This window comes from Bos indicus, chromosome 4, assembly GCF_029378745.1.
Source record: "Bos indicus isolate NIAB-ARS_2022 breed Sahiwal x Tharparkar chromosome 4, NIAB-ARS_B.indTharparkar_mat_pri_1.0, whole genome shotgun sequence".
Lineage (NCBI taxonomy): Eukaryota > Metazoa > Chordata > Mammalia > Artiodactyla > Bovidae > Bos > Bos indicus.
Window position 1 is genome coordinate 111,807,557 of NC_091763.1, and position 26,554 is coordinate 111,834,110.

A 26,554-nucleotide genomic window follows, 5' to 3' on the forward strand; every position below is an offset into this window, starting at 1 on the left:
AGAAGGGAATGCAACCCACTCCAGTGTTCTTCGGAGAAGGCAATGGCACCCCACTCCAGTACTCTTGCCTGGAAAATCCCATGGACAGAGGAGCCTGGTAGGCTGCAGTCCATGAGGTCTCGAAGAGTCGTAGTTGTTGCCTGGAGAATCCCAGGGACGGCGGCGCCTGGTGGGCTGCCGTCTATGGGGTCGCACAGAGTCGGACACGACTGAAGTGACTTAGCAGCAGCAGCAGCAGCCAGTGTTCTTGCCTAGAGAATTCCATGGAAAGAGGAGTCTGGCGGGCTACAGTCCATGGGGTCACAAAGAGTTGGACAGGACTGGGCGAATCCCTGTCACTCTCAGGCATTTAGTTTGAGGTATTTGTAAGTCAAGGTAAAACTGTCCAGTAAGAAATGCATGTGTTTAAAACCAATACAATACTATGAAGCAATTATCCTTCAATTAAAAATAAATAAAATTTTAAGAAAGAAATGCATGCGTTAATCTTATACTAGACAGCTAACTGTATACATCAATCTGAGGATCATCGATCTAAGGATAGTACTTGAAGTGCTGAAAGTAGATGAAATCACTCAGAAAAAGAGAAAATGAGAGAATTCATCCCTGTGACATATAAAGGTCTAGAAATTAGGCAATCTGCAGCGTCATCCTGCTGTGGCCATTTCATTGCACTAAATACATGTTAAATATTTTTTCACACCAACCTGCATGTTGTGGTTCAGATGCTATGTCATGTCCAGCTCTTTGCAACCCCATGGACTGCAGCACACCAGGCTTCCCTGTCCTTCACTATCTCCTGGAGTTTGCTCAAACTCATGTCCATTGAATCAGTGATGCCATCCAACTGTCTCATCTTCTATCATCCCCTTCTCCTCCCACACTCAATCTTTCCAGGATCAGGATCTTTTCCAGTAACCTGCATGTAGTGGATATAAATTTGTTCTACAAGCTCCAGATGCAACAAACTTTTATTTTTCCTAAATCAAACAAATCTCCCTGCAATCCCTTATTCACAGGTATATGAGAGATTCCGTCTTGCTACTCTCTCATTCTTTGGAATTGTTCACACAGAAACCTTTTGGGATTTACTCAAGACAGAAATTCGAGGGAAGGGCAGGAAGCCCACGTGTTTCCATTACATACCTAGCTATTCATTTCTCCACTTCCGGTTATTAGCTTTTAACTTGAACCCCAGTATACTTAGGATGACTCAGGCATAGCCTGTAGACCCAGTGAGGAAAGTCTGAGGAGATTTAGGGATCTAAGGTGGAGACCCTGAAGAGCTTCCAAGCACACACAGCTATTTCCAGCATTCCAAAGGAACTAGAATGACCTCTTAAATACTGGTATGTTTAGATGTACCATTAATGGATTTGATTATGTGAATTTTCATGACTAATTGGGAAAGTCCAGTTTTTTCACACAGACCCCAGTCTATTTATTGGTCAGCTCACAGCCATGCAGGAGCCCCCCCAAGTGAGCATGATTACCTTTGGGGTTTCACCATCATATTCTTTTTAAAAAAATGTCTATTGAAGTATAGTTGATTTATAGTTATCCAGGTGTACAGCAAAGTGATTCTAATATATATATGTATCAAATTCTTTTCCATTATAAGTGATTACAAAATATTGAGTATAGTTCACTTCCTATATAGTAGGTTATCTATTTCATATATAGTAGTGTATACCAGAGAAGGCAATGGCAACCCACTCCAGTACTCTTGCCTGGAAAATCCCATGGGCCAAGGAGCCTGGTAGGCTGTAGTCCATGGGGTCGTGAAGAGTCGGACACAACTGAGCGACTTCACTTTCACTTTTCACTTTCACTTTTCACTTTCATGCATTGAAGAAGGAAATGGCAACCCACTCCAGTGTTCTTGCCTGGAGAATCCCAGGGATGGCGGAGCCTGGTGGGCTGCCATCTATGGGGTTGCACAGAGTCAGGCACGACTAAAGCGACTTAGCAGCAGCAGCAGTGTATACATATTAATCCCAAACTCCTAATTTATCACTATCCCTGTCCCCTTTGGTAACTGTAAGTTTGTTTTCCATGTCCATGGATCTATTTTGGTTTGTAAATAAGTTCATTTGTGTCTTTTTTTTTTTTTAGATTCCACATATAAGAAGTATCATATGATGTTTGTCTTTCTCTGTTTGACTTACTTCACTTAGTATGGTAATCTCTAGATCCATCCATGTTGCTGCAAGTGGCATTATTTCACTCTTTCTATGGCTGGGTAGTATCCCATTGTGTGTATACCATGTCTTCTTCACCACTCATCTGTCAGTGGACATTTAGGTTGCTTCCATTTCTTGCCTATTGTCAGCAGTGTTGCAGTGAACATTGGGGTGTGTCTGTGTTTTTGAATTAGAGTTTTCTCTGGATCTATGCTTAGGAGTGAAATTACAGGCTCATATAGTATTTTTAGTTTTTTAAGGAACTGTTTTCCATAGTGGCTGTGCCAGGTTATATTCCCAGCAACAGTGTAGGAGGGTGCCTTTTTCTCCACATCCTCTCTAGGATTTATTATTTGTCTCTTGGCCATGTCCCTGGAAATGTTTATTTAGAAATTTTGACCATTTTTTGATTAGGCTATTATTGAGGGTTGTTATTTTTTTATATTGAGCTGTTTTGGAAGTTAATCCCTTCTTAGTCATATTGTTTGCAAATATTTTCTTCCATCCTGTAGATTGTCTTTTCATTTTGTTTATCATTTCTTTTGCTGTGAAAAAGCTTTTAAGTAGGTCCCATTTGTTTATTTTTGTTTTTGTTTCCATGACTCTAGGACAGGAATCCAAAAAACTGTTGCTGCATTTATGTCAAAGAGTATTCTACTTGTGTTTTCTTCTCTAGTTTATTCAGTCTTCGGTTTAGATCTGTAATCCATTTTGAGTTTATTTTTTGTATGGTATTAGAGCATGTTCTAATTTCATTTTTTTACAACCTTGGGTAGGTTCCGTTTTCCCAGCACTACTTATTGAAGAGACTGGCCCTCTTTTCTCCATTGTATATTCTTGCCCCTTTGTCATAGATTAGTTGACTATAAGTCCATAGGTTTGTGTCTGGGCTTTCTATCCTGTTCTGTTGGTCTATGTGTCTGTTCTTGTTCCACTACAATACTGTTTTGATGACTGTAGCTTTACAATATAGTCTGAAGTCAGGGAGCATGATTCTTCCAGCTCCATCCCTTGCTCTCAATATTGTTTTGGCTATTCAAGGTCTTTTGTGTTTCCATACACATTGTAAAAGTTTTTGTTCCAGTTCTGTGAAAAAAATGCTTTGGTAGTTTGATAGGAATTGCTTTGAATCTATAGATTGCCTTGGGCAATATGGCCATTTTTATAATAATTGATTCTTCCGATTCAAGAACATGGTGTATCTGTCCATCTGTTTGTGTTGTCTTCAATTTATTTCATCAGCACCTTACAGTTTTCAGAATACAGGCCTTTTGCTTCCTTAGGTAGGTTTATTCCTAGGTATTTTATTCTTTTTGATGCAATGATAAATAGAACCATTTTCTTAATATCTCTTTCTGATTTTCATTGTCAGTGTAATATTCTTATTCTCTGTTGGACCCCATCCCCATTCTTGCCCAAAGGAAACAAGTCACAAAGAGACACAGGGTGAAAACTTCATACTATTGACTCCTCTCACAAGGTTATAACATCACCCATTTGGGTTGTAGCCATGGAAACTGCATGCCGGAGAGAATGAAACACTGCAGAGGGAATGGATGGCTCCAGGGCAGGTCTTAACTTGCAGCCCTTGGTTCTGGGTTGAGCTCGCCCCATAAAATGAGGCTGTTAGCAGAACAAAGCTACACTTACCTCTCCTGAATGCACAAAATGGTTTAATTAAGGAAGTAATTTTTTTTCCTACCCATAAGAACACCTCTACAAATAGACTCAAATCTGCATGCAAATGAAGCCATCTGGTTTATTGTTGTAAATAGCACCCAGCCATAGTAAACAATAGAGCCCTCATTACATAACTCAAAGAATGCTCCAATTTTCTAACCTCTGGGTCACTAAAAATTTTCGGAGTAATTAGTCCCCTGAGAGCTAGTACTTAGGTTGGAAAGCGCCTTCCACCTTAACCAGAAGCTATGGCGATGCTTCCCAGTGCAGTCCCAGCGCAGGGCCCATTGGTGGCTCTGAGAAAGCTGCTGAGTCCGGGAGGGAGTGGACGTGTCCACTGGCATCCAGGCCACTCCAGTGGCCACACAGCCCCCTAAGCCACAGCTGGGGGAGCCACGCCCAGTCTCCTCCATGTCAGCTCAGTGCCAGCTCTTCCAGTTGCTGCCTCACCCCCTTTTTCTAGTTCCCTGTGCCCCCTCTGAGTAGGAAGGGAGGATAGCAGGCATGGATGCATGAAGGTGAGGCCGCGGCTTCTCCTCCAGGTCTCTGCCCACTGCATGCCTTGGGTCATCTTTGCTCATGTGAACCTGTGTGTAGTATTTGGGTAACTCTGTTTTCTTGTTGTTGTTTTTCTGTCACTCAGTCACGTCTGACTTTTTGCTCAGTCACTCCTTTCATCAGACTTTTTATGTAATGGCTTCTCTGCAAAACCCTATGTCACAGTGTCAGGGCTCAAGGAGCGTTCTCATTTGCGTGTCTGAATGGATGTTTTCTAAAGTCAATAATGAGGCAAAAGGAGAGGGTGGGCACAGCTTTGAATTCCAGTGAACGGGTGGCAGAGAAGTGAGGAAAACAGGACAAAAGGCAGCTGGGCGTGGGTCAGGGGCATGCCAGTGAGTGGAGAGGCTGGGGTTGTGGGTGAGCGCTCTGTCTGCCTGGGAAGTCTGCTGCCTTCTCCCTCAGAGAAGGGGGTTCCCGAGAAGCTCAGGGTGGTCGGGTCATACGTTTAAGGAAGGAGGTCCTTTCCCAGCCTCCCAGCTCCTTGGCCAAGCCCTGGACAGTGAGTGAATGTGACACCGAAGCCCCCTGTTTGGTGGTGGAATAATCCCATGTGTTGAACAGTTATTCTGTACTCAGCCCCTGAATAATCTCCTGGGATTCCAACAATCTTTAAAAGAGATTCCAATGTTATTCCATTGTACAAATGAGGACATTGGGATTTAGGAAGATAAGACAACTGTCCAGAGTCGCCCCAGTGGGCAGGGACAATGAAGCTGGATTGTCTGATTCCGGAGTCTGCACATGGACCAGTGCATGTCACCAGGTGACAGGCAGGCCAGTGCAGCCCCTGAGTTCACCTGCGGTGTCCCCTATACACCCCACCCCTCCTCACCACCAGCCGGAGGGAACCTCGGGGTATCATGTGTTCAGTCTCTTCATCACTGACAGTACAGGAACGTCTGTAAGTCCAAACTGTTGATGGGCAGATGAAAGCTGAGAAACTCCACAAGGTTCAGGAATTGGAGTCATCAGAAGGCTGGGGGAGGAGAGGCTCAGAACAGGTTTGGTTAAAAGTCTGTGTAGACATCAGCCTGGCATGCTGCAGTCCACGGGGTCGCGAAGAGTCGGACACGACTGAGCGACTGAACTATAGACATCAGCCATGTAGACACCAGTTATAACCAACTTCATCTCCTCCCACCCCCAAGGTGACTATCCTGTTCTACCCCAGAGGGAGGTGAGAGGTTACACTCCAGACACGAGGCACCAAAGAAGGTGGAGGTGGCACTTCTTCATTAAAACAGAATAAAAATATGGACATCTATTTAAGTGGGAACCTGCTCAGCCTCCAGGACACTGACCATCACACATATATGCCTCATGAAACTGCAGGATCCTTCTCTCAAGAAATTGAATGATCTGTAATCAAAAAATAAAATCCACAGTTACTGACACTTGGGGTCCCTTCGATGAGATGGGGAACTCATCCTTACTGTGGTGTGACCGACTGGTCAGCAGACCATCACTCCTAGACACACACTCACGGAGCACCAGACCGTCTCTAGAGCATCACTGTTCAGTGTGAGTGTTGTAGGAAGACTCGCCAACCAGGCAACATGGAAAAGGAGCCCGAACTAACAGTACGGCAGGAAGAGACAGAGACAACTCAGACAACAAAAGAAAGCTTTTAACGATTAAATCAATATTCTCAGACAGATAATAGAAGATATCGCACCCAAAACTGAACAAAACCTACAACAGCATGCTCCAGAAATGAGGACCCTCAGAAGACAAGGAGTAACACTGAGAAATTTAAAATATGATTGCTGAAACAAAAAGACAATAGCAGTGTTAGAAATAAAGCTGAAGGAACTTCCAAGGAAGTCAACCCAAAGAAAAAAGATCAAAATTAGGAATGCAAAGGATCAAGAGAAAGAGATAAATATAAAACTAACAGGTGTTTAAGAAAGAGGGCTCAGAGAAACTATCGAAGTCCAGACCTGATGTGGGAAAGATATACATCAAGTCATTGTATGAACTTTCTTTTTTTTTTTCCTTTTTTAACTTTTTCTTTTTTTTAAGATTTTTTCCTTGTGGACCATTTTTAAAGTCTCTTTTGAATTTTTTACAATATTGCTTCTCTTTTATGCTTTGGATTTTTGGCCATAGGATCTTAGCACCCCAACCAGGGATGGAACCCTCACCCCCTGCATTGAAAGGTGAAGTCTTAACCAGTGGACTGCCAGGGAGTCCCTATATGAATGCTCAATTAAGGGAGTTAAAGGAAATATCCTCTAAGTTTCCAGAAAGAAAAAAGATATGAGTAACTCAGGAGATCAGTTTCTCTAGGGGTCCTGGCTGAGTTTCATTAACAGAAAGAAAGCATACAAGTTTATTTAACAAGTGTTTTTACACGACACGGGAACCTTCGTGATGAAATGAAGACCTGAAGAAATGCTTAAATTTCAGTGTTTTGATGCTTGGTTTAATAAAGGATAGGAAGTCAAAAAAGATGGGATGACAGTGTGAGCTGAGTGGAGTCAACCGTACAAGGCCTGTTCCTCAGCTGCCCTCTGCCCCTCTGTCTTTGGAGATGGTGGGTGGTGATGGTAGTTGGGCTGCTCAGCCGTGGCTGACTCTTTGCAACCCCGTGGACTGTAGCCCTCCAGACTACTCTATCCATGGGCTTCTCCAAGCAAGAATACCTGAGTGGGTTGCCATTTCCTTCTCCAGGGGATCTTCTCAACCCAGGGATCAAACCTGTGTCTCCTGCATTTCAGGCAGATTCCTTTCCTCTGGGAAGGAGGGCACCTTGCACAAGATTCTCCTGGCCTGCTTCCGAGGAAGCCCAGGAAGTCCTCTGCACCTGCCTTGCCTCACATCCATTCAGCTAGAAATACTCAGTCTCCCAAGGTGTCATATTTGGGGTAGCACATCCCGAACCCCATCAGTGACACGCATGATGTAGTGGTCCGAAAGCTTTAGTTTTCTCAATGACAACCCCAAGCGCCTGAAGACAGTGGAGAAATGCCTTTAAAATTCCCCATGGAAATAATTTTCTGGAGTGTCTCCATTACATGTAAAAGCTGAATAATGACTCTTTAGAGGAGCAGGGATTTAGGAAGTTGACCTGATACATCACTTTTCTCAAGGAGCTACTTGAGTATGTGCTCCATGAAAATGAGGGTGTAGATCTAGAAAGAGGGAACATCCAAACTCAGAGAGGCCCAGGAATTAAGGGACTTAATGTGGATGATGGACAAAAGGAAGCCCCTGCAAAAAGGGCAAGAAGGAGGCCCTCGACCAGCAGCTGGGCAGCTGCCCTGAGAAGAACCAGCATGGATGGTGGCAGACAGATGGGGCGCTGTCAGGCAATGCCCTCAGGGGACAAAAATGTGACTGATGGACAGCCTGATGTGTCAAATGTCAGAAAAATTTTAAGAAGAGTTTCCAAGTGCGTTGGAGGATTTGTAAAGAATTCATGACAGATACAAACAAAAGTAGGCAGATGGGGGAAAAAAGTAACTCTAGGGAAACAAAAAATTATACAAAACAAGAAAATATAATTAGATTTCACTTCTTGGCTCATTAGTGGATAGTACTTAGTGAAATGAAGTCGCTCAGTCGTGTCCGACTCTTTGCAATCCCATGGACTGTAGCCCACCAGGCTCCTCTGTCCATGGGATTTTCCAGGCAAGAATACTGGAGTGGGTTACCATTTCCTTCTCCAATAATACTTACATAGTCCTGAAGAAGGGGCAAAAGTGGAGGCAGTGACAAATTTTATTTTCTTGGACTCCCAAATCACTGTGGATGGTGACTGCAGCCCTGGAATTAAAAACTGCTGTCTACTTGGAAGGAAAGCTATGGCGATGTCTCTGCTTTTCAATATGCTGTCTTGGGTTGTCATAGTTTTTGTCACTTTGCCAGCAAAGGTCCGTGTAGTCCAAGCTAAGATTTTCCCAGTAGTCATATATGGATGTGAGAACTGGACCATAAAGAAGGCTGAGTGCCAAAGAGTCGATGCTTTTGAATTGTGGTGCTGGAGAAGATTCTTAAGAGTCCCTTGGACTGCAAGGAGATCCAACCAGTCCATCCTAAAGGAAATCAGTCCTGAATATTCACTGGAAGGGCTGATGGTGAAGCTGAATCTCAGATATTTTGGCCACCTGATACAAAGAGCCAACTTATTAGAAAAGACCCTAATTCTGGAAAAGATTGAAGGCAGGAGAAGAAAGGGACAGCAGAAGATAAGATGGTTAGATAGCATCACCAACTCAATGGACACAAACTTGAGCAAACTCCAGGAGACAGTGGTGGACAGAGGAGCCTGGCGTGCTGCAGTCCATGGGGTTGCAAGGAGTCGGACATTGTAGCTGAACAGCAGCAAAAAGTCCTAAAGATATTAATATTGTGTTTCAATACACCCCCAAATCTGTGATCTTGCTATTTGGGAAGAACAGGGGGTTAGGCTTGTAAAAATGCTCAGTTCTCATCTTGCATTCAGGAAAGTCAGTAGAGACTATTTAAAATGCATAAATTAATAAACAGCTAACAAGTCTATGTTAGAAATTCTGGGATACAAGAAGAGCTGTCACTAAGAATTGGGTTTGGTGGGGGTGGGATGGAGCAGGGAATGGCATTTTGCTATATTCCTTCTAGCACCACTTGGCTTTTAAAATCATGTATGTGTAATACTTTGTTAGAAATTGAAATTAGGCTTACAGTTAATGGCTGCCCATCAAGAAAAAAAATATCGTTAGAAATCTTGAAGGCAGAATCCCATGCTAAATAATCACTGATGAGATTAAAGTGATTTCATGTTAAAGAATTTGGCTGAGTGCATTTTCTAGCAGTGATTGACTGAGGTTTTAAGTGACCTACTCCCCTGCACCGTCTGGAGGTACCTCCCTGGTTCTTCCTCCCACCCAAGATGAGCCCAGGCCTTGTCCAGAAGGTACTTTAAAAGCTTCTCATGTGGTCAGCTGGTTTCCAAGCTGGCAGAACCCTCAACCTCACCCCAGTGGTTTTGCTCAGACTTTGCTGCTGACTGTTGCCTCTGCCCTGGGTTGGATCCTTCACCCCTGTCCACGGCCTCTTTATTCTGTTACTGTGGCCCATCCAGCCTCTTCCACCTCAGATGTTCTGCTTCACACTTCCCCTCTCAGTCTCCACCCTTGCCCGCTCTGCCTGTCCACGCCGGCCATCCCACCATCTGCCATGGGACACGCCTGCCATCCAGCAAATCTCTTTCCTAGCTTGGTGTTCTCAGCCAGTATCACTTCACCCTTGCAGCTCTGACCTTGAGAACAAGTACAGATTGCAGCCATTTCAACAACCTTAAGGGTATAAGCATCATCAGTCTTGCAAATGCACAGCATCATTCAATGAGGTCTCTGGGAAATAATAGGAATTAAGTCATGGATAAGGGAAATTATGGTTCTCCAGTGGGAGCTGTGTCCAGTTATAATAGGTGCTAAAGCAGCATTCACTTTTATTTATATTTATTTGGTATCTTTAATACTCATGTTACTATAAAGTAGATTTTTGTCCCATGAGGGCTTTGCATATAGAATGGAATTGGATATAACTTATCCAATTGTTTCACATACCCATTGATTTAATAATTATTTATTGAGTACTTAATACGTTGTGGAGCCAAAGGTTACAGAGATGAAATGGTTTTCTCCCAGCTTTCAAGGAGCTTACGGTCAGCTGGGAACAATAGAAACAAACAGTAATAAGGCTCTAATCTCCATGCATCAGAGAGTGCAAGGAGCACTAGAAAAAGCGCTCATGTTATTTCGTTTTAACCAGAAATCCTGAGATTGGGCAACAACTCACGAGAACAGAGTCTCATAGAAGTTCATCAGGGTCTGGAGTAGTGGCACCCAAACTTTCTTATTATGCCTCTGCTCACTGAAGCCTTTAACCTCACATCCCGAAAAGCTTACTCATGAATTCTATCCATGTCCCACCGTTCAGTTCAGTTGCTCAGTCGTGTCTGACTCTTTGCAACCCATGGACCACAGCACGCCAGGCTTCCCTGTCCATCACCAACTCCCGGAGTTTGCTCAAACTCAAGTCCATCAAGTTGGTGATGCCATCCAACCATCTCATCCTCTGTCATCCCCTTCTCCTCCTGCCCTCAATCTTTCCCAGCATCAGAGTCTTTTGCAGTGAGTCAGTTCTTTGAATCAGGTGGCCAAAGTATTGGAGCTTGAGCTTCAGCAACAGTCCTTTCAATGGATATTCAGGACTGATTTCCTTTAGGATTGACTGGTTTGATCTCCTTGCAGTCCAAGGGAATCTCAAGAGTCTTCTCCATGTCCTACTAAATTCCTATATTATATACATTATCAAGTATAACTGAAATAAATATTTTAAAGAATGAAGGTTTTAAAATTTTTTTCTAAATAGACTTTCTGGTCTCCTCTGCTTGTGCCCCAATGGCTCTCTCCTTCAGCACCTCCCCAGAGTAGACACCTCACCTGGCACTACCAGTCAGGTCCAAGGTAGAATCCTCACTGTTACTGATCAAGGATCTGCACTTAGACATCACAGAGGACTGAAGAAAGAAGATGTGGTACATATATATACAATGGAATGTTACTCAGCCATCAAAAATAATGGAATAATGCCATTTGCAGCAACATGGATGGCCCTAGAGATTTTTCTGGAGAAAGAGTGGAGGAAGTCAGACAAGCAGATTGCAGCCATTTCAACAACCTTAAGGGTATAAGCCCATCAGTCTTGCAAATGTGTGGCATCATTCAATGAGGTCTCTGGGAAATAATAGTAATTAAGTCACGGATAAGGAAAATTATGGTTTGCCAGTGGGAGCTGTGTCCAGTTATAATAGGGAATCATGAACTCCTTATTGCCAAATTCACACTTAAATTGAAGAAAGTAGGGAAAACCACTAGACCATTCAGGTATGACCTAAATCAAATCCCTTATGATTATACAGTAGAAGTGAGAAATAGATTTAAGGGACTAGATCTGATAGACAGAGTGCCTGATGAACTATGGGCAGAGGTTTGTGACATTGTACAGGAAATAGGGATCAAGACCATCCCCAAGAAAAAGAAATGCAAAAAAGCAAAATGGCTGTCTGAGGAGGCCTTACAAATAGCTGTGAAAAGAAGAGAAGCCAAAAGCAAAGGAGAAAAGGAAAGATATACCCATCTGAATGCAGAGTTCCAAAGAATAGCAAGGAGAGATAAGAAAGCCTTCCTCAGTGATCAATGCAAAGAAATAGAGGAAAACAGCAGAATGGGAAAGACTAGAGATCTCTTCAAGAAAATTAGAGATACCAAGGGAACATTTCATGCAAAGATGGGCTTGATAAAGGACAGAAATGGTATGGACCTAACAGAAGCAGAACACATTAAGAAGAGGTGGCAAGAATATACAGAAGAACTGTACGAAAAGATCTTCATGACCCAGATAATCACGATGGTGTAATCACTCACCTAGAGCCATATATCCTAGAATCTGAAGTCAAGTGGGCCTTAGGAAGCATCACTACGAACAAAGCTAGTGGAGGTGATGGAATTCCAGTTGAGCTATTTCAAATCCTGAAAGATGATGCTGTGAAAGTGCTACACTCAATATGCCAGCAAATTTGGAAAACTCAACAGTGGCCACAGGACTGGAAAAAGTCAGTTTTCATTCCAATCCCAAAGAAAGGCAATGCCAAAGAATGCTGAAGTTCAGTGGCTCAGTCGTGACCGACTCTCTGCGACCCCATGAATTGCAGCATGCCAGACCTCCCTGTCCATCACCAATTCCTGGAGTTTACTCAAACTCATGTCCATCGAGTCGGTGCTGCCATCCAGCCATCTCATCCTTCGTCGTCCCCTTCTCCTCCTGCCCCCAATTCCTCCCAGCATCAGAGTCTTTTCCAACGAGTCAACTCTTCGCATGAGGTGGCCAAAGTACTGGAGTTTCAGCCTCAGCATCATTCCTTCCAAAGAACACCCAGCGCTGATCTCCTTTAGAATGGACTGGTTGGATCTCCTTGCAGTCCAAGGGACTCTCAAGAGTCTTCTCCAACACCACAGTTCAAAAGCATCAATTCTTTGGTGCTCAGCTTTCTTCACAGTCCAACTCTCACACCCATACATGACTACTGGAAAAACCATAGCCTTGACTAGATGAATCTTTGTTGGCAAAATAATGTCTCTGCTTTTGAATATGCTATCTAGGTTGGTCATAACCCTCCTTCCAAGGAGTAAGTGTCTTTTAATTTCATGGCTGCAATCACCATCTGCCGTGGTATGGAATCCCCAAAAATAAACTCTGACACTGTTTCCACTGTTTCCATATCTATTTCCCATGAAGTGATGGGACCAGATGCCATGATCTTAGTTTTCTGAATGTTGAGCTTAATCTACCCCTAAATAGAAGAAGCAAAACAAAAGCCTTTCTGAAGGAATTGTACAGTTATTTATCTACAATGCTTGTGATTTAAAAAATACTTATATAAAAGAGATCTCATGGAAAACCGAGCAAAAAGAAACATTAAAAAATTTCCCAGGGTATTTGGCTCTTAAAGTTACCTGACAAAGTATTTATTTTATTTAATTTATTAATTTTTGAGTATAATTGCTTTACAATGTTGTGGTAGCTTCTGTTATACAGCAAATTTAGTAAGTTATACACATATATATGGGCTTCCCAGGTGACTCAGTGGTAAAGAATCTGCCTGCCAAACAGGAGACTCGAGTTCCATCCCTGGGTTGGGAAGAGCCTTTAGAGAAAAAAATGGCAATCCACTCCAGTATTCCTGCCTGAGAAATCCTATGGACAAAGGAGCATGGCAGTCCATGAGGTCACAAAATGAGGTCAAGAATGCTCAAACTGCCACACAATTGCACTCATCTCACACACTAGTAAAGTCATGCTCAAAATTCTCCAAGCCAGGCTTCAGCAATATGTGAACCATGAACTTCCAGATGTTCAAGCTGGTTTTAGAAAAGGCAGAGGAACCAGAGATCAAATTGCCAACATCCGCTGGATCATCGAAAAAGCAAGAGAGTTCCAGAAAAACATCTATTTCTGCCTTATTGACTATGCCAAAGCCTTTGACTGTGTGGATCACAATAAACTGTGGAAAATTCTGAAAGAGATGGGAATACCAGACCACCTGAACTGCCTCTTGAGAAACCTATATGCAGGTCAGGAAGCAACAGTTAGAACTGGACATGGAACAACAGACTGGTTCCAAATAGGAAAAGGAGTACATCAAGGCTGTATATTGTCACCCTGCTTATTTAACTTATATGCAGAGTACATCATGAGAAACACTGGGCTGGAAGAAGCACAAGCTGGAATCAAGATTGCCGGGAGAAATATCAATCACCTCAGATATGCAGATGACACCACCCTTATGGCCGAAAGTGAAGAGGAACTAAAGAGCCTCTTGATGAAAGTGAAAGAGGAGAGTGAAAAAGTTGGCCTAAAGCTCAACATTCAGAAAACGAAGATCATGGCATCTGGTCCCATCACTTCATGGGAAATAGATGGGGAAACAGTGGAAGCAGTGTCAGACTTTATTGTTTGGGGCTCCAAAATCACTGCAGATGGTGATTGCAGCCATGAAATTAAAAGTTGCTTACTCCTTGGAAGGAAAGTTATGACCAACCTCGATAGCATATTCAAAAGCAGAGGCATTACTTTGCCAACAAAGGTCCATCTAGTCAAGGCTATGGTTTTTACTGTGGTCATGTATGGGTGTGAGAGTTGGGCTGTGAAGAAAGCTGAGTGCCTAAGAATTGATGCTTTTGAACTGTGGTGTTGGAGAAGACTCTTGAGTGTCTCTTGGACTGCAGGGAGATCCAACCAGTCCATTCTGAAGGAGATCAGCCCTGGGATTTCTTTGGAAGTAACGATGCTGAAGCTGAAACTCCAGTACTTTGGCCACCTCATGCGAAGAGTTGACTCATTGGAAAAGACTCTGATGCTGGGAGGGATGGGGGCAGGAGGAGAAGGGGACGACGAAGGATGAGATGGCTGGATGGCAGCACCGACTCGATGGACATGAGTTTGAGTAAACTCCGGGAGTTGGTGATGGACAGGGAGGTCTGACGTGCTGCGATTCATGGGGTCGCAGAGAGTCAGACACGACTGAGTGACTGAACTGAACTGACCTGAAAGCAGCATTTGCTTTTGTTCATATTTATTTGGTATCTTTAACACTCATGGCTATGGTTTTTCCAGTGGTTATGTACGGATGTGAGAGTTGGACTATAAAGAAAGCTGAGCGCCAAAGAATCGATGCTTTTGAACTGTGGTGTTGGAGAAGACTCTAGAGAGTCCCTTGGACTGCAAGGAGATCCAACCAGTCCATTCTGAAGAAGATGAGCCCTGGGATTTCTTTGGAAGGACTGATGTTGAGACTGAAACTCCAATGCTTTGGCCACCTGATGCAAAGAGCTGACTCATTGAAAAAGACTCTGATGCTGGGAAAGATTGAGGGCAGGAGGAGAAGGGGATGACAGAGGATGAGATGGTTGGATGACATCATCAACTCGATGGACATGGGTTTGGGTGGACTCCGGGAGTTGGTGATGGACAGGGAGGCCTGGCGTGCTGCATTTCACGGGGTTGCAAAGAGTCGGACACAACTGAGCGACTGAACTGAACTGAACTAACACACTCATGTTACTATAAAGTAGATTTTTGTTCCATGAGGACTTTGTGTATGACTTCCCTTACCTGAAGAATCTAAAAGGACATGATCCAAATGAGCTTATTTACAAAACAGAAACAGATCCACAGACTCACATAATGAGCTTATGGTTGCTGGGGAGGAGGAGAGGGGGAGGGATAGTTAGAGAGTTTGGGATGGTCATGTACAGGCTGCTATATTTAAAATGGATAACCAAGAAAGACCTACAGTATAGCACAGGGAATTCTGCTCAATGTCATGTGGCGGCTTGCATGGGAAGGGGTTTGGGAGAGAATGGATACATGTGTATGTATGGTTCAGTCCTGCTCACCTGAAACTATCACCACATTGTTAATTGGCTATATTTCAATACAAAATAAAAAGTTTTTTAAAAAAGAATCTGGATTTAGTCAATTCATCCAGAGATGAGGGACAGCCTACCAGCAAAGACTCCAAATATGTCATGTGATCAGCCAGACCTTTCCGGAAGCATGACTAGTAACCATTTGTACAAGGCATACTTTCCCTGTGAATGTATCCATTCCAGAGACCAAATTAATTCAAAGTTGCTTAGTGAGCACAGAATGAGAGCAAATGGAACTGTGGCCTGTCGGGATATTTCTGCAAATGAGAATTAACGGATCGAACTGCCCTCCTCTCTGGAGATATTTCTGTCTGATTAACCAGTGCTGGACCTCAAATAAATACTGACATATTTTACTTTTAGCTTTCCTTTTTTCTAGAATCATTTTAAACAGCTGCCCTTCTGTTAATACAACACATCAGAAAATAAGAATGCATTTGATTGGAGGAAAACTTGAAAATGTCAATTACATCTCTGTCCTGGGGATTCAGCCTAAAGAGACAGAATTGCTTGACTTTCAGGTTGACACATGGCTGGAGACTGACCCTTGGCAGCTCCTAGGTTGTTAAGAGGCTCTCACCCATTAAAGAAAAGTGAAAGTGAAGTTGCTCAGTCGTGTCCGACTCTTTGCCACCCCATGGACTATAGCCTACCAGGCTCCTCTGTCCATGGGATTTTCCAGGCAATAGTACTGGAGTGGATTGCCATTTCCTTCTCCAGTGGATCTTCCCAACCCAGGGATTGAACCCAGGTCTCCTGCATTGTAGACAAACGCTTTACCGTCTGAGCCACCAGGGAAGTCCTCTCATCCATTAGGCAGGCTGAAAGCTGCTGGCCCTGGGCACTCTTCATTCCAGCCTAGAACTCTGAGGGTTGCAGAGTTTAGCTTTTATCTTGAGAGAGCTTCATTTTCACCTCCTGGGAGAGGTGAGCCTAAACTCGCCTCTCCAGACTTGAAGGCAGATCTTGAGCGGAAAAGAGGGCTCAGTGCTCAGATGATAGCAACTTAAACAATAGTTAAGATTCTTTCTTTTTGGGTATCTCTCTAACCAACGTCGTATCACATCCTTCTTCCCAAAAGGAAACAAGTCTATTTTTCTCCTACTGAAAACAATGATATTGTAATTAAAAAAAAAAAAAAGAGCTTAAAACTACACCTAAGACTTTTGGTACACTTTCAACAGTGGACTCTCCACCACCACTGTTTTTACCTTAATGGAGATATTTGAAAACATGTTTTGCACTGACTTGTTCAGTCACTCAGCCGTGTCCAAACTCTTTGTGAACCCATGGATTGCAGCATGCCAGGGTTCCCTATCATCCACTATTGGAGTTTGGCCAAATTCATGTCCACTGAGTCAGTGATACTGTTTATACATTGCCATTCACTTATCTAGGTGTCACTGTACCCTAGATGTCCTAAGAACAAATTAAATAACATAAATTAAATGAAGACACTTTATTATCTCATAATATAGCAACATTATATACTTAATTTGAACTTATGGCATAAGCATTCAGTTCAGTTCAGTCGCTCAGTCATGTCTGACTCTTTGTGACCTCATGAATTGCAGCACGCCAGCAGTACCAACAAAGTTAATTCTGCTTAAGAATAGCAGCTGAACTTATTGCATACGTGCATAATTTGTATAAAAGGAAGGGAAAAATATAGTCGATAGAAACTAACAAAATGCATGTAGTTGGTTCAGTGTGTTTTTTGAAGGAAAGATATGGCAAAAATAAATTTTTAAAAACATATTGTATTTAAAATTTTTATTTACTTATTAATTTATTTATTTTTGGCTGTGTTGGGTCTTTGTTGCTGCTCAAGGGCTTTTCTCTAGTTGTGGTGTGTGGGCTTCCGTCTGTGGTATCTTTTCTTGTGGCTTATGGGCTCTAGAGCATGGGCTCAGTAGTTGTGGCACACGAGGTTAGTGGCTCTGCAGCATATGGGGTCCTCCTGGACAGGGGATTGAACTCATGTCCGCTGCATTGGCAGGCAGATTCTTAACCTCTAAACCGTCAGCGGCTGCTGCTAAGTCACTTCAGTCGTGTCCGACTCTGTTTGACCCCATGGACAGCAGCCCACCGGGCTCCTCTGTCCATGGGATTCTCCAGGCAAGAACACTGGAGTAGGTTGCTACTTCCTTCTCCGTGGAACCCCAGGGAAGTCCCCAAAATACATATTTTAGATGTTAAAATTTTCCACAGGCAGTTTACTCATCTAGTAGGCTTTTATTCAGTGATTGATGAATCAGGCGACCTCCAGCATAGTGGAGAGAAAGGAGCTCTGAAGAGCTGTGCGAGAGGAGAGGTGTTATGAACCGAAGGGAACAGGAACAGGAAGTTACACTGGGCGTGTGCTGATTGGCTGAAGCATGGCTGCACCCCTTACATCAGCAGAGGGAAGGCCTAGATATTCAAGGACCCTTAGCTGAGCAGGCCAGTGCTGCCGGGATATCCTGGACCTTCCTTCTCTGGGCGAGCTGAGCTCAGAAGCTCAGTTAAGTGCTGGTTTGCTGACCTGGGGGTTAGCAAGAGTGACTCCATCTTGGGCCTCACCTGGTGACTTTAACATAGGGTTAACACTAAAGGTAAAAGCTTTAGTAACTGTTTTAAAGCATATTCATGTGTTTTAGTCCTTAGCTGTGCTGTCAAATGTACTCAAAAATGTGCACTTCCTAAAGGAATTTCTCCCCTGGAGATAAAGTCAGGAGTCTGCTCTTGGTGGGCTTCCCTGGTGGCTCAGCAGTAAAGAAATCGCCTGTAATACAGGAGTCAATGGAAGCACAGGTTCAGTCTCTGGGTCGGGAAGATCCCCTGGAGGAGGGCCTGACAACCCACTCCAGTATTCTGGGTCTGAAAAATCCCGTGGACAGAGGAACCTGATGGGCTACAGTCCATGAGGTCGCAAAGAGTAGGGCATGACTGAGCGACTAAGCATGCAGGCACACTGCTCTTGATGTCATATTAAATTCTTGGTCCACCTGTTTTGTCGGTCCTCTAGTTTAGTGCTTTTATTTTGTCCCATGAACTGCCTTTCTCCTGGGGCCACTGCCTACTACCAGGCACTGAGTGCAGAGGGGGTGAATACAACTGAGTCTACCCCATGAGTTCAAAAATAGGGGCTGATTGTAAGCCCTTCAGTGCCCTCAGCTCAGCATTCCCACCCCCACAAAACAGCCACAGGTCAGAGTGTCCCATGGAGTCCCCAGGGAGGAAGAGGCTGGGGATGGGACCCTCCCTTTACAGCAACTTGCCTGTGGGGCTTGGAGCAGGAGGGGTGGAGAGATGACTGGCCAGGTCATCCCACCTTTTTCCCTAGCTCCTCGCTCAGCCAGGCTTCTGCACTCCCCGTGGTTGTATTTCTGCTTCACCTGCCCCAGGCTTGGAGCAGCTGCTGGCTGGAAGCAAGCATTGCTTATTCCAAGACAAAAACAGATGAGAAGCAGGAGCAGGATACCAAAGACCCCTTCCTAGTCTGTCCCTCTCGGTCAAGTGCAGATGCTTCTTGCATCAAACATAAGCCTGGGAACTTCTCTGGTGGTCCAGTGGTTAAGACTTCACCTTCCAACGCCAGGGGTGTGAGTTCAATCCCTGGTCAGTGAGCTAAGATCCCATATGCCTCACAGCCAAAAAAACCAAATCATAAAACACAAGCAATATTGTAACAAATTCAATAAAAGCTTTAAAAATGGTCCACATCAAAAATGAAAAAAAAAAAACAAAACAAAACATAAACCTGAGTTCAAAACAGCCACTCCCACCCACCACGTGAAACCAGGGGCATCACTCCCTTTTCTCCTCCTCTGACATGTACTCCTGAGAGGACACCTCTTAGAAGGATTTATCCATCCTTAGTCAAATATTTTATATACAGACGCACAGGTAACTTTTGGAAAGTTGAAGACACGTCTGTGGGGACTTCGTGCAGTGTCATTCACTGGGAAGAGCGGAAGCAAGGGCCACTGTCAGTGGGACTGTATTAAAACTCGGGAAGCGGCTCTCTTTTCCACCAGTGCCGTGATTGGGTGTAAATTACCCTGCCCTCTCCTTTGTTCCTTCCACAGGGGATTACTGGAATGCGGCCTCTTTCCCAAACCCATCATCCTACCTGCATTTCTCCACTTTCCAAGGAGAGACCAGTGCCGACATCTCCTTCTACTTCAAAACGCTAATCCCCCGCGGAGTGTTTCTTGAAAATCTGGGGAACACAGATTTCATCAAACTCGAACTGAAATGTGAGTATCCATTGTTTGTCGGCTCATGAATAACTACTCTTGTCACTTACAAGCTGATCTTAACCTCGATTATGTAATTGGCGCTAGGAGGTAGCGCCAGGTCTGAGAAAGACCTGGGTTCCTGTGCGCAGATGCTCAAAGGATACAGTCACAGACAGAGCTCCCCACAATGCTGTTCTAGGAGGACGAGAGAGGATAAACTGCCCTGATAATGGGGGGGGGAACAATGTGTATTTTTGTTGAAGTCTAGTCAATTTACAGTGTTATGTTAGTTTCAGGTGTACAGCAAAATGATTCGGTTATATATATGTATAGCTTTTCAGATTCTTTTCCACTGTAAGTTATTACAAGATACTGAATACACTTCCCTGTACAATAAAGTAGGTTCTCATTGTTTATCTATTTTATATATGGTAATGCACATCTGTTAATCCCAAACTCCTAATTTGTCTCTGCCCCTCCACCTTCTCTCTCCCCTTTGGTAATCCTAAGTTTATTTTCTATGTGTGAGTCTATTTCTGTTTTGTAAACTACGTTCACTTGTGTAATTTTTTAGATCCCACCTATAAGTGATACCGTATGGTATCTGTCTTTCTCTGTCTACTTACCTCACTTAGTGTGATCATCTCCAAGTCCATCCACGTTGCTGCGAATGGCATGATTCCATTCTTTTTATGGCTGAGTAGTATTCTGTTGTATATATGTACCATATCTTCTTCATCCATGCCCCTTGTTGATGAATATTTAAATTATATCCATATCTTGCCTATTGTAAATAGTGCTTGCTATGACTATTGGGATGCATGCAACTTTTCGAATTAGAGCTATATGCCCAGGAGTGGGATTGCAGGATCATGTAGTAGGTATATTTTTAGTTTTTCAAGGAATATTTTTTAGAAATATTTATTTCCAAAAATAAATATATTTTTAGAGAAATAGGTTTTAAGGAATATTAAGGAACAACATTCCATGTTGTTCTCCATAGTGTCTATGCCAACTTACTTTTCCACCAACAATGTAGGAGGGTTCCCTTTCCTCCACTCTCTCTCCAGCATGTATTACTCATGGACCTTTTAACAATGTCCGTTCTGACTGGTGTGAAGAATGTATTTGTTTTCTAAGGAGGCAGGGCTAAGAGTAGACGGAGGATTGGGTAAAGTGATCAGGAATAAGAAATAAGAGAATTGGGGTAACAACGCACACGAAAATAGGAAAAATCAGAATTAACATCTGCAAGAGTGGATGAAGCAACCTAGACAGCAGAACGGTGTTGCTGTGCAACTCTGGGTCTGCAGCTTCGCAGAAGAGGCTCCTCATCTACCCACCCTCTGAAGGTTTGAGTCCTTGGTGTTCTCACCTAGGGTGCAGAAACTACCAGAATCCCAGCTGCCTGGCTCAGCTCAGCCCTGTGATCCCAAAGACCCTCGGAGGTCATGTGATTTGAGGATGCCACCCATGGAGGGCAGGGAGTCACTGCATCTGAGCAGGGCAAGTCTCATCATACGGGGGACCTTTTATCCATGGGGCACAGGTGCAGCTGTAGGAATCTGTGTCCACAAACTTCCAGGTCTGGTGCACATTTGCCGGGCTCCCCTGGCTATTCAGACCCAGGAACAGCCAGAACCAGGAGGGGAAGTGGGTCAGTGCCCCAGGTCCCTGCATGGAACCTCCCCGCATCAGAGTCCTTCCTCCTGGCCTGTGCTCTGTGTCTGAGCACCTGTGTTACTGGGTCTAGTCTGCAGATGATCCCAGACATATTTTCCAGAAATAGCTGATGGTGTATTTTCCTCCTTTTGTAGTTACAATTGTGCAATATGGTCTTTGAGAAAGGGAATCTCAGGCAAATGTTTCTGCTGAAATCCTATGGGATTCTTTCTGTTAAATGCTGGACGGTGATGTGGCAGAAGTGCATGGACTTTGGGATTTCCATTCTCAGGTTGAAATCCAGGTCCTCAGGCAAATTGCTTAATCTGTTTGAATGCTAATTTCCAAATCTATAAAATGGGGATGATAATTTGCTGGGGTTATGATGCTAGAATATAGCTACTCATGAAGCATTTATTTCAGGGTCTAGTAGTTACTGTAATTATCATCTTTCTGAGAATGCTCATTACAGATCTAGTGTGAGCCAGATCTGGTTGAAAGGAAGACTGAGAATATTCTAGCCCTAGAGTTACAAAGTACACAAATAGAAATCATTTATTTTCATGAATTATGGACTAGAATTATTTAAAAGGGATTTCCACAGAATTCAATTGAATCAGACTATTTTCTCACTTACACAAAGTTGGGTTGTATTTTAGAAACATCTCATGGCACAAAAGGACAATCCCATATCTGAGTAATTCTATGAGCTTCTATAAAACTACTTGAGTTCTCCCTGTCCTTGCTTTATACCCCCATGTTTTGTAAACCCAGTCCTGGGTTGGAAATAAGACAAATTAAGTACAGAGAGAGCAGGCATTTCTACTAGAGTATCTGTATAACAGAATTTCACTCATTTCTAATTATGAAAAACCTCCATAGATATTCTCAAAGTCCTCCCAGTCTTTCCATGGTATGAAAACTCCATGACAGAGGGCGGAATATAGCCTCATTTTCTCATGCAGCTCTTTTCTGTCATCCAGTTTACTTTTGGTGAAGAAGTGTGAGACTTTCAAGGCACGGATTAGAGGTTGGCCTCTTCTCGGAGTTCTCTAGACTTTCTAATAATTACTGAAGATGGAAGCACCTTTTATAAGGTCCCCTAAATGTTAGAGATACCAAATGTCCATCTTTGTATAGCACCTCCATTCAGGTTCAAAGGAACTTTTGGGAGGAACAGGGAGGGAAAGGCAGGTTGTTCTGTTTGAGCAAAACTTCTTCAAAGTATACAAGAAGTGGTGCTTCCACAAGGAACATGGAGGAAATGTGGCCATGACTGAGGCTTGCTTCTGCCCCATGCATCACGTTTCTCCAGACTCTTCTGTGCAGGATACGTGGGGTGGTGGGAGAGGTGGAGAATTATTGCAAGCCCTTCTCTCCCGTCCTCTGATGAATCACTGCAAACCTAATGGGTCCCGAAGTCAAATTTTTAAAGAGTGTCTCTGCTTTTTTCCTCTGAATTTGCTAGGCTTTCTAATATCTTTCAGGTAGGAATTCAAATTTGGCTTCTCTACGTGTGTCTCAAAGGAGTTTTGTCACAGTTCATGTCTACGTAGTGGTTTCTAGAATAACATTTCCGTTAATTAGTGGCATTGTGTCCTTCTGTTGGAAATGGAAAATTCCTGACTCTAAGAACAGTGAGTCAGGGGCTTCCCTGGTGGCTCAGCAGTAGAGAGTCTGCCTGCCAACTCAGGAGACTCAGGTTTGATCCCTGATCCAGGAAGATCCCACATGCCTCAGGGCAGCCAAGCCCAAGCACCAGAACTATTGAGCCTGAGCTCTAGAGCCCAAGAGCCCCAACTACTGAGCCCTGGGGCCCATGCTGTGCAACAAGAGAAGCCACCACAGTGAGAAGCCTGTGCCCTGCAACTAGAGAGAAGCCCCATGCTCACCCCAACTAGAGAAAAGCCCGTGTAGCAATGAAGACTCAGCACAGCCAAAAATTAAAAAAAAAAAAACAACAGTGAGTCAGTTGCACTAACTTAATGAGACACCATCAGCATCTTAATGTGCAAGTGAAAAAGCCCACATGGTAAAGTTAGACTGATGTTACTCACTAGTATGCTCTACAGGTAAGAATTTAAGGCTGTATTTCACTTCTTTACCATCTATATTTTTTTATTCATTCGATGGGTATTTACTGAGTCCCAACCATGTCCCAAATGCTATGCTAGGTCAAACGTCGTTAAGTCAAGCATGGCGTCTTTCCCTCCAAAGATCTTTCTGTTTGTTTTGGAAAGCAGCCAAGTCAGTCAGCAGCTATGATAACAATAAAAATAGCTCAGCTTTGTTCAGACGCTCTGTGTCTCCAGCACTTTTCCAAGGACTTTACAGACAGCATCTCACTTACTTCCCTAACCACCCTTTGGGCTGGAGCACCACCATTAGTATCTCTGTTTTTCAAATGAGGAAACCGAGGCACAGGGTATAAGTTGCCTGGTCACGGTCACACAGAGAGGATATGACAGAACCAGTGCTTAACCCCAAACATTTTTTGTCTGTCCTGAGTCTGTTGCTGTTAACACCAAACCACACCACCTCCCGGAACAGACATTGAGAGAGATGGCTGAGCGCACCGAGGGGGCATTTAAACCCAACTGAAGTGGCAGGTGCTTCCCAAGGAATGTGATGCTTTAATTAAATTTTGATAGATGACCAGGAGGCAGGAAGGGGAGGAAGGTGGGGGCAGAAGGAAGATCTGGAAAGGAAAAATGTTACTAAAAGGAGAACACCTGTCCGTGAAGGTGTGAGCTGGCTTGCCTTGACCCTGAAATTTATGGTGAGAGAGGCCATAATGCGATCAGATCTGTGTTCACCCGAGGAAAGATGGAAAAGCCAGAGAAGAAGTGGCAGGGACTGCTGTGAAGATGGTGAAGAGTGAATGGGAGCTGGGGAAGATGACAAGGAAGGGTCCTAGATGAGAGAGCTGCTTAGGAGAGAGAATCCACAGGTTCTAACAAAGTGGTTATGAGAGTGAAGTGGGAGGGAAGGTTCTAGAATGAAGCCAACATTTGGTTGGGATGATTTTGATGATTGTGTGGATAGAACTACTTTTACCAAGGATGATGGCATTGGAGGGCAAAATGAAAACTGCCTTTGGATGTTCTGAGCTTGAGGGCCCACAGGATCAAGGAATGTCTCTCCAAGTGGACACATGTAGAGTGTGCCGTGTACACAAGTCTGAAGCCTGACAGAGCACTCTGAGTTACAAGCATGCAATGTGAGCAACAGCGTCACTTAGAGAATCATCAGGAAATAAGTGTGGGTGCCTCAGCATGGATGAGATTGCCCAGAACAAATGTGCAGAGAGAGGAAACCAGATGGCCAAGGGTGAAAACCACACTTAAAAGATAGAAGGGAGAAAAGGAGCTTGTAGAAGCCTGGCAAAGAAGTGGGAAGACGGTGATATCCCAGGACTCAAACACAGAAAGAATTTCAAAAACAAAAAGGTGCCTGATGCCACCGAACTGAGAGATCACTAAAGGAAGAACATAAAGGGCTCTTCAGCTTTCACGTGTAGAGGTCACTGTCAGAATGTGAGGCCGTGTCTGTGGTGAGCGGAGGTGGATACAGAGATCAAGAGATGGTGGTTTTCTTCATTGTTCTTGTGGGGAGGGACTTGAGTACCATATATATTAAAGAGAATTCAGTAAAGAAAAATGAAGTTAGAGATGTGGGAGAGAAAGGGACTGGTGGAAGGAGTGACGTCCCCTAGGAAGTTGAGAATGAGTGAAATGTAGAATTAGAACATCTGAAGGGACTGATGGAAAGAGGAGAGATAAGCCAGTCCATTTCCAAACCAGAAATTACTTTTGATTCTGTTGTTTGTTCGCTTATTTTTTGTCAGTTATTTTTGAGATGGCCGAGGAGCCGTGCTTTAGAAAATATTCACTAACAACCACAGACATTCCCATTTATTTTTCCAGAGTTCCCCGTAGGGAACAACTTGACTTCCCTACATCCCTTTTCTGGCCAATTGACCGTGGTCCCATCAGCAGGCCACCTCTCACTGAGCACCTGCTGTGTCAGAGGCACTAGGGTGGGTCCTGGAGGTTCCAAGGTGAAAACAAGAGAACCCAAGACCCTCACCTACTAAAGGGGACAAGCACACTGACTGCAGTATGGATGCATAACTTTTATTATGAACTTTGGAAGTGCCACGCACTGCTCTAAAACTTTTATAGATACTAACATTTTTAGGTTTCATAACAAGTTCTGTCCACATTTTATAGATAAGGAAACTGAGACACACAGGTTATCCAGCTGATTTCAGATATAGTGCTTATGATCATTTAAATACAATAAATAAATTACAACGATAGGTATATGCTATCTTAAATCTCCAGAGGAGAGATACACAACCCAAGCTGGGAATGAAGAAGAAGATGAGGTGATACCCAAGCTGGGTCATAAAGAACAGGCAAAGAAACTAGCTACATGAAGAAGTAAGGGAAAGAACTCTAGCAGGAAGGACAAGGCAAGGAGAAGCATAAGGATAGGGAACGTGACGGGTGCTTGGGAGCTGCAAACATTCAGTGTTGTTAGAGTAGGAAGTATGACACAGATGGTAGAGACTTTTAGGCAAGTCTCAGGCCTGATTCTAAATACACGGCAATCTGAATATTTCAGCCCAATAGTTATTGGGTACCTACTCCATACATGTCAAAGAGGAACTCAAGAAGAATAAGAATGTTCCCATCCCATCGCACACAGTCTAGTGGGAGAGACTAGAGTATAAAACAGTACTTTGGATGAGATGAAATGTTAATAAATATTAGGGCAATACACGGCAGTGACCCAGATGAGGCAACAATTACTTCTGCCTGGAGAAGAAGAGACGATTCTTTGGAGATTAAGCCATTGTAACTGAGGCTCAACCAACATTTTGGCTCTGGATACCAAAGGAAGAAACTAGTCATAGATGGCGTGGATGCATCGCAAAGGTGAGGTGCGTGGTTCACCAGTGCAGCAAGGGCTGTAGAACTCTGTGCTTGGTGGGATCTCCAGGCCCAGAATACTGCCTAGCACATCGCAAGTGCTGAGTAAACATTTGTTGAAAGAATAAAATCAATGAATGAGGTGCTAGGCTAATGGAGAAACATAGGAAAATCTAGGTGGAAAAGGACAGCACCGCTCAGGGGAGGTGGGGATCAGAATGATGATAGACATACATGGAAAGGTGGAAGGATGATTGTGGTTGGTGAAATTTAGGAATTCAAGATTTCACGGGAAAGCAGTTTGGGCGATGAGCAGGTCTATGGTGCAT

At 43.7% G+C, this 26,554-nt stretch overlaps 1 protein-coding gene across 1 annotated transcript in view; it reads left to right on the top strand.

The window, feature by feature from the left end:
* CNTNAP2 (contactin associated protein 2) overlaps window positions 1-26,554 on the top strand; it is a 1,639,050-nt gene that overhangs the window by 1,338,355 nt on the left and 274,141 nt on the right. The window contains exon 16 of the mRNA XM_070787139.1: window positions 19,474-19,644. Coding sequence (XP_070643240.1) covers window positions 19,474-19,644 — 171 coding nt within the window. The remainder of the gene's footprint in view (window positions 1-19,473; window positions 19,645-26,554) is intronic.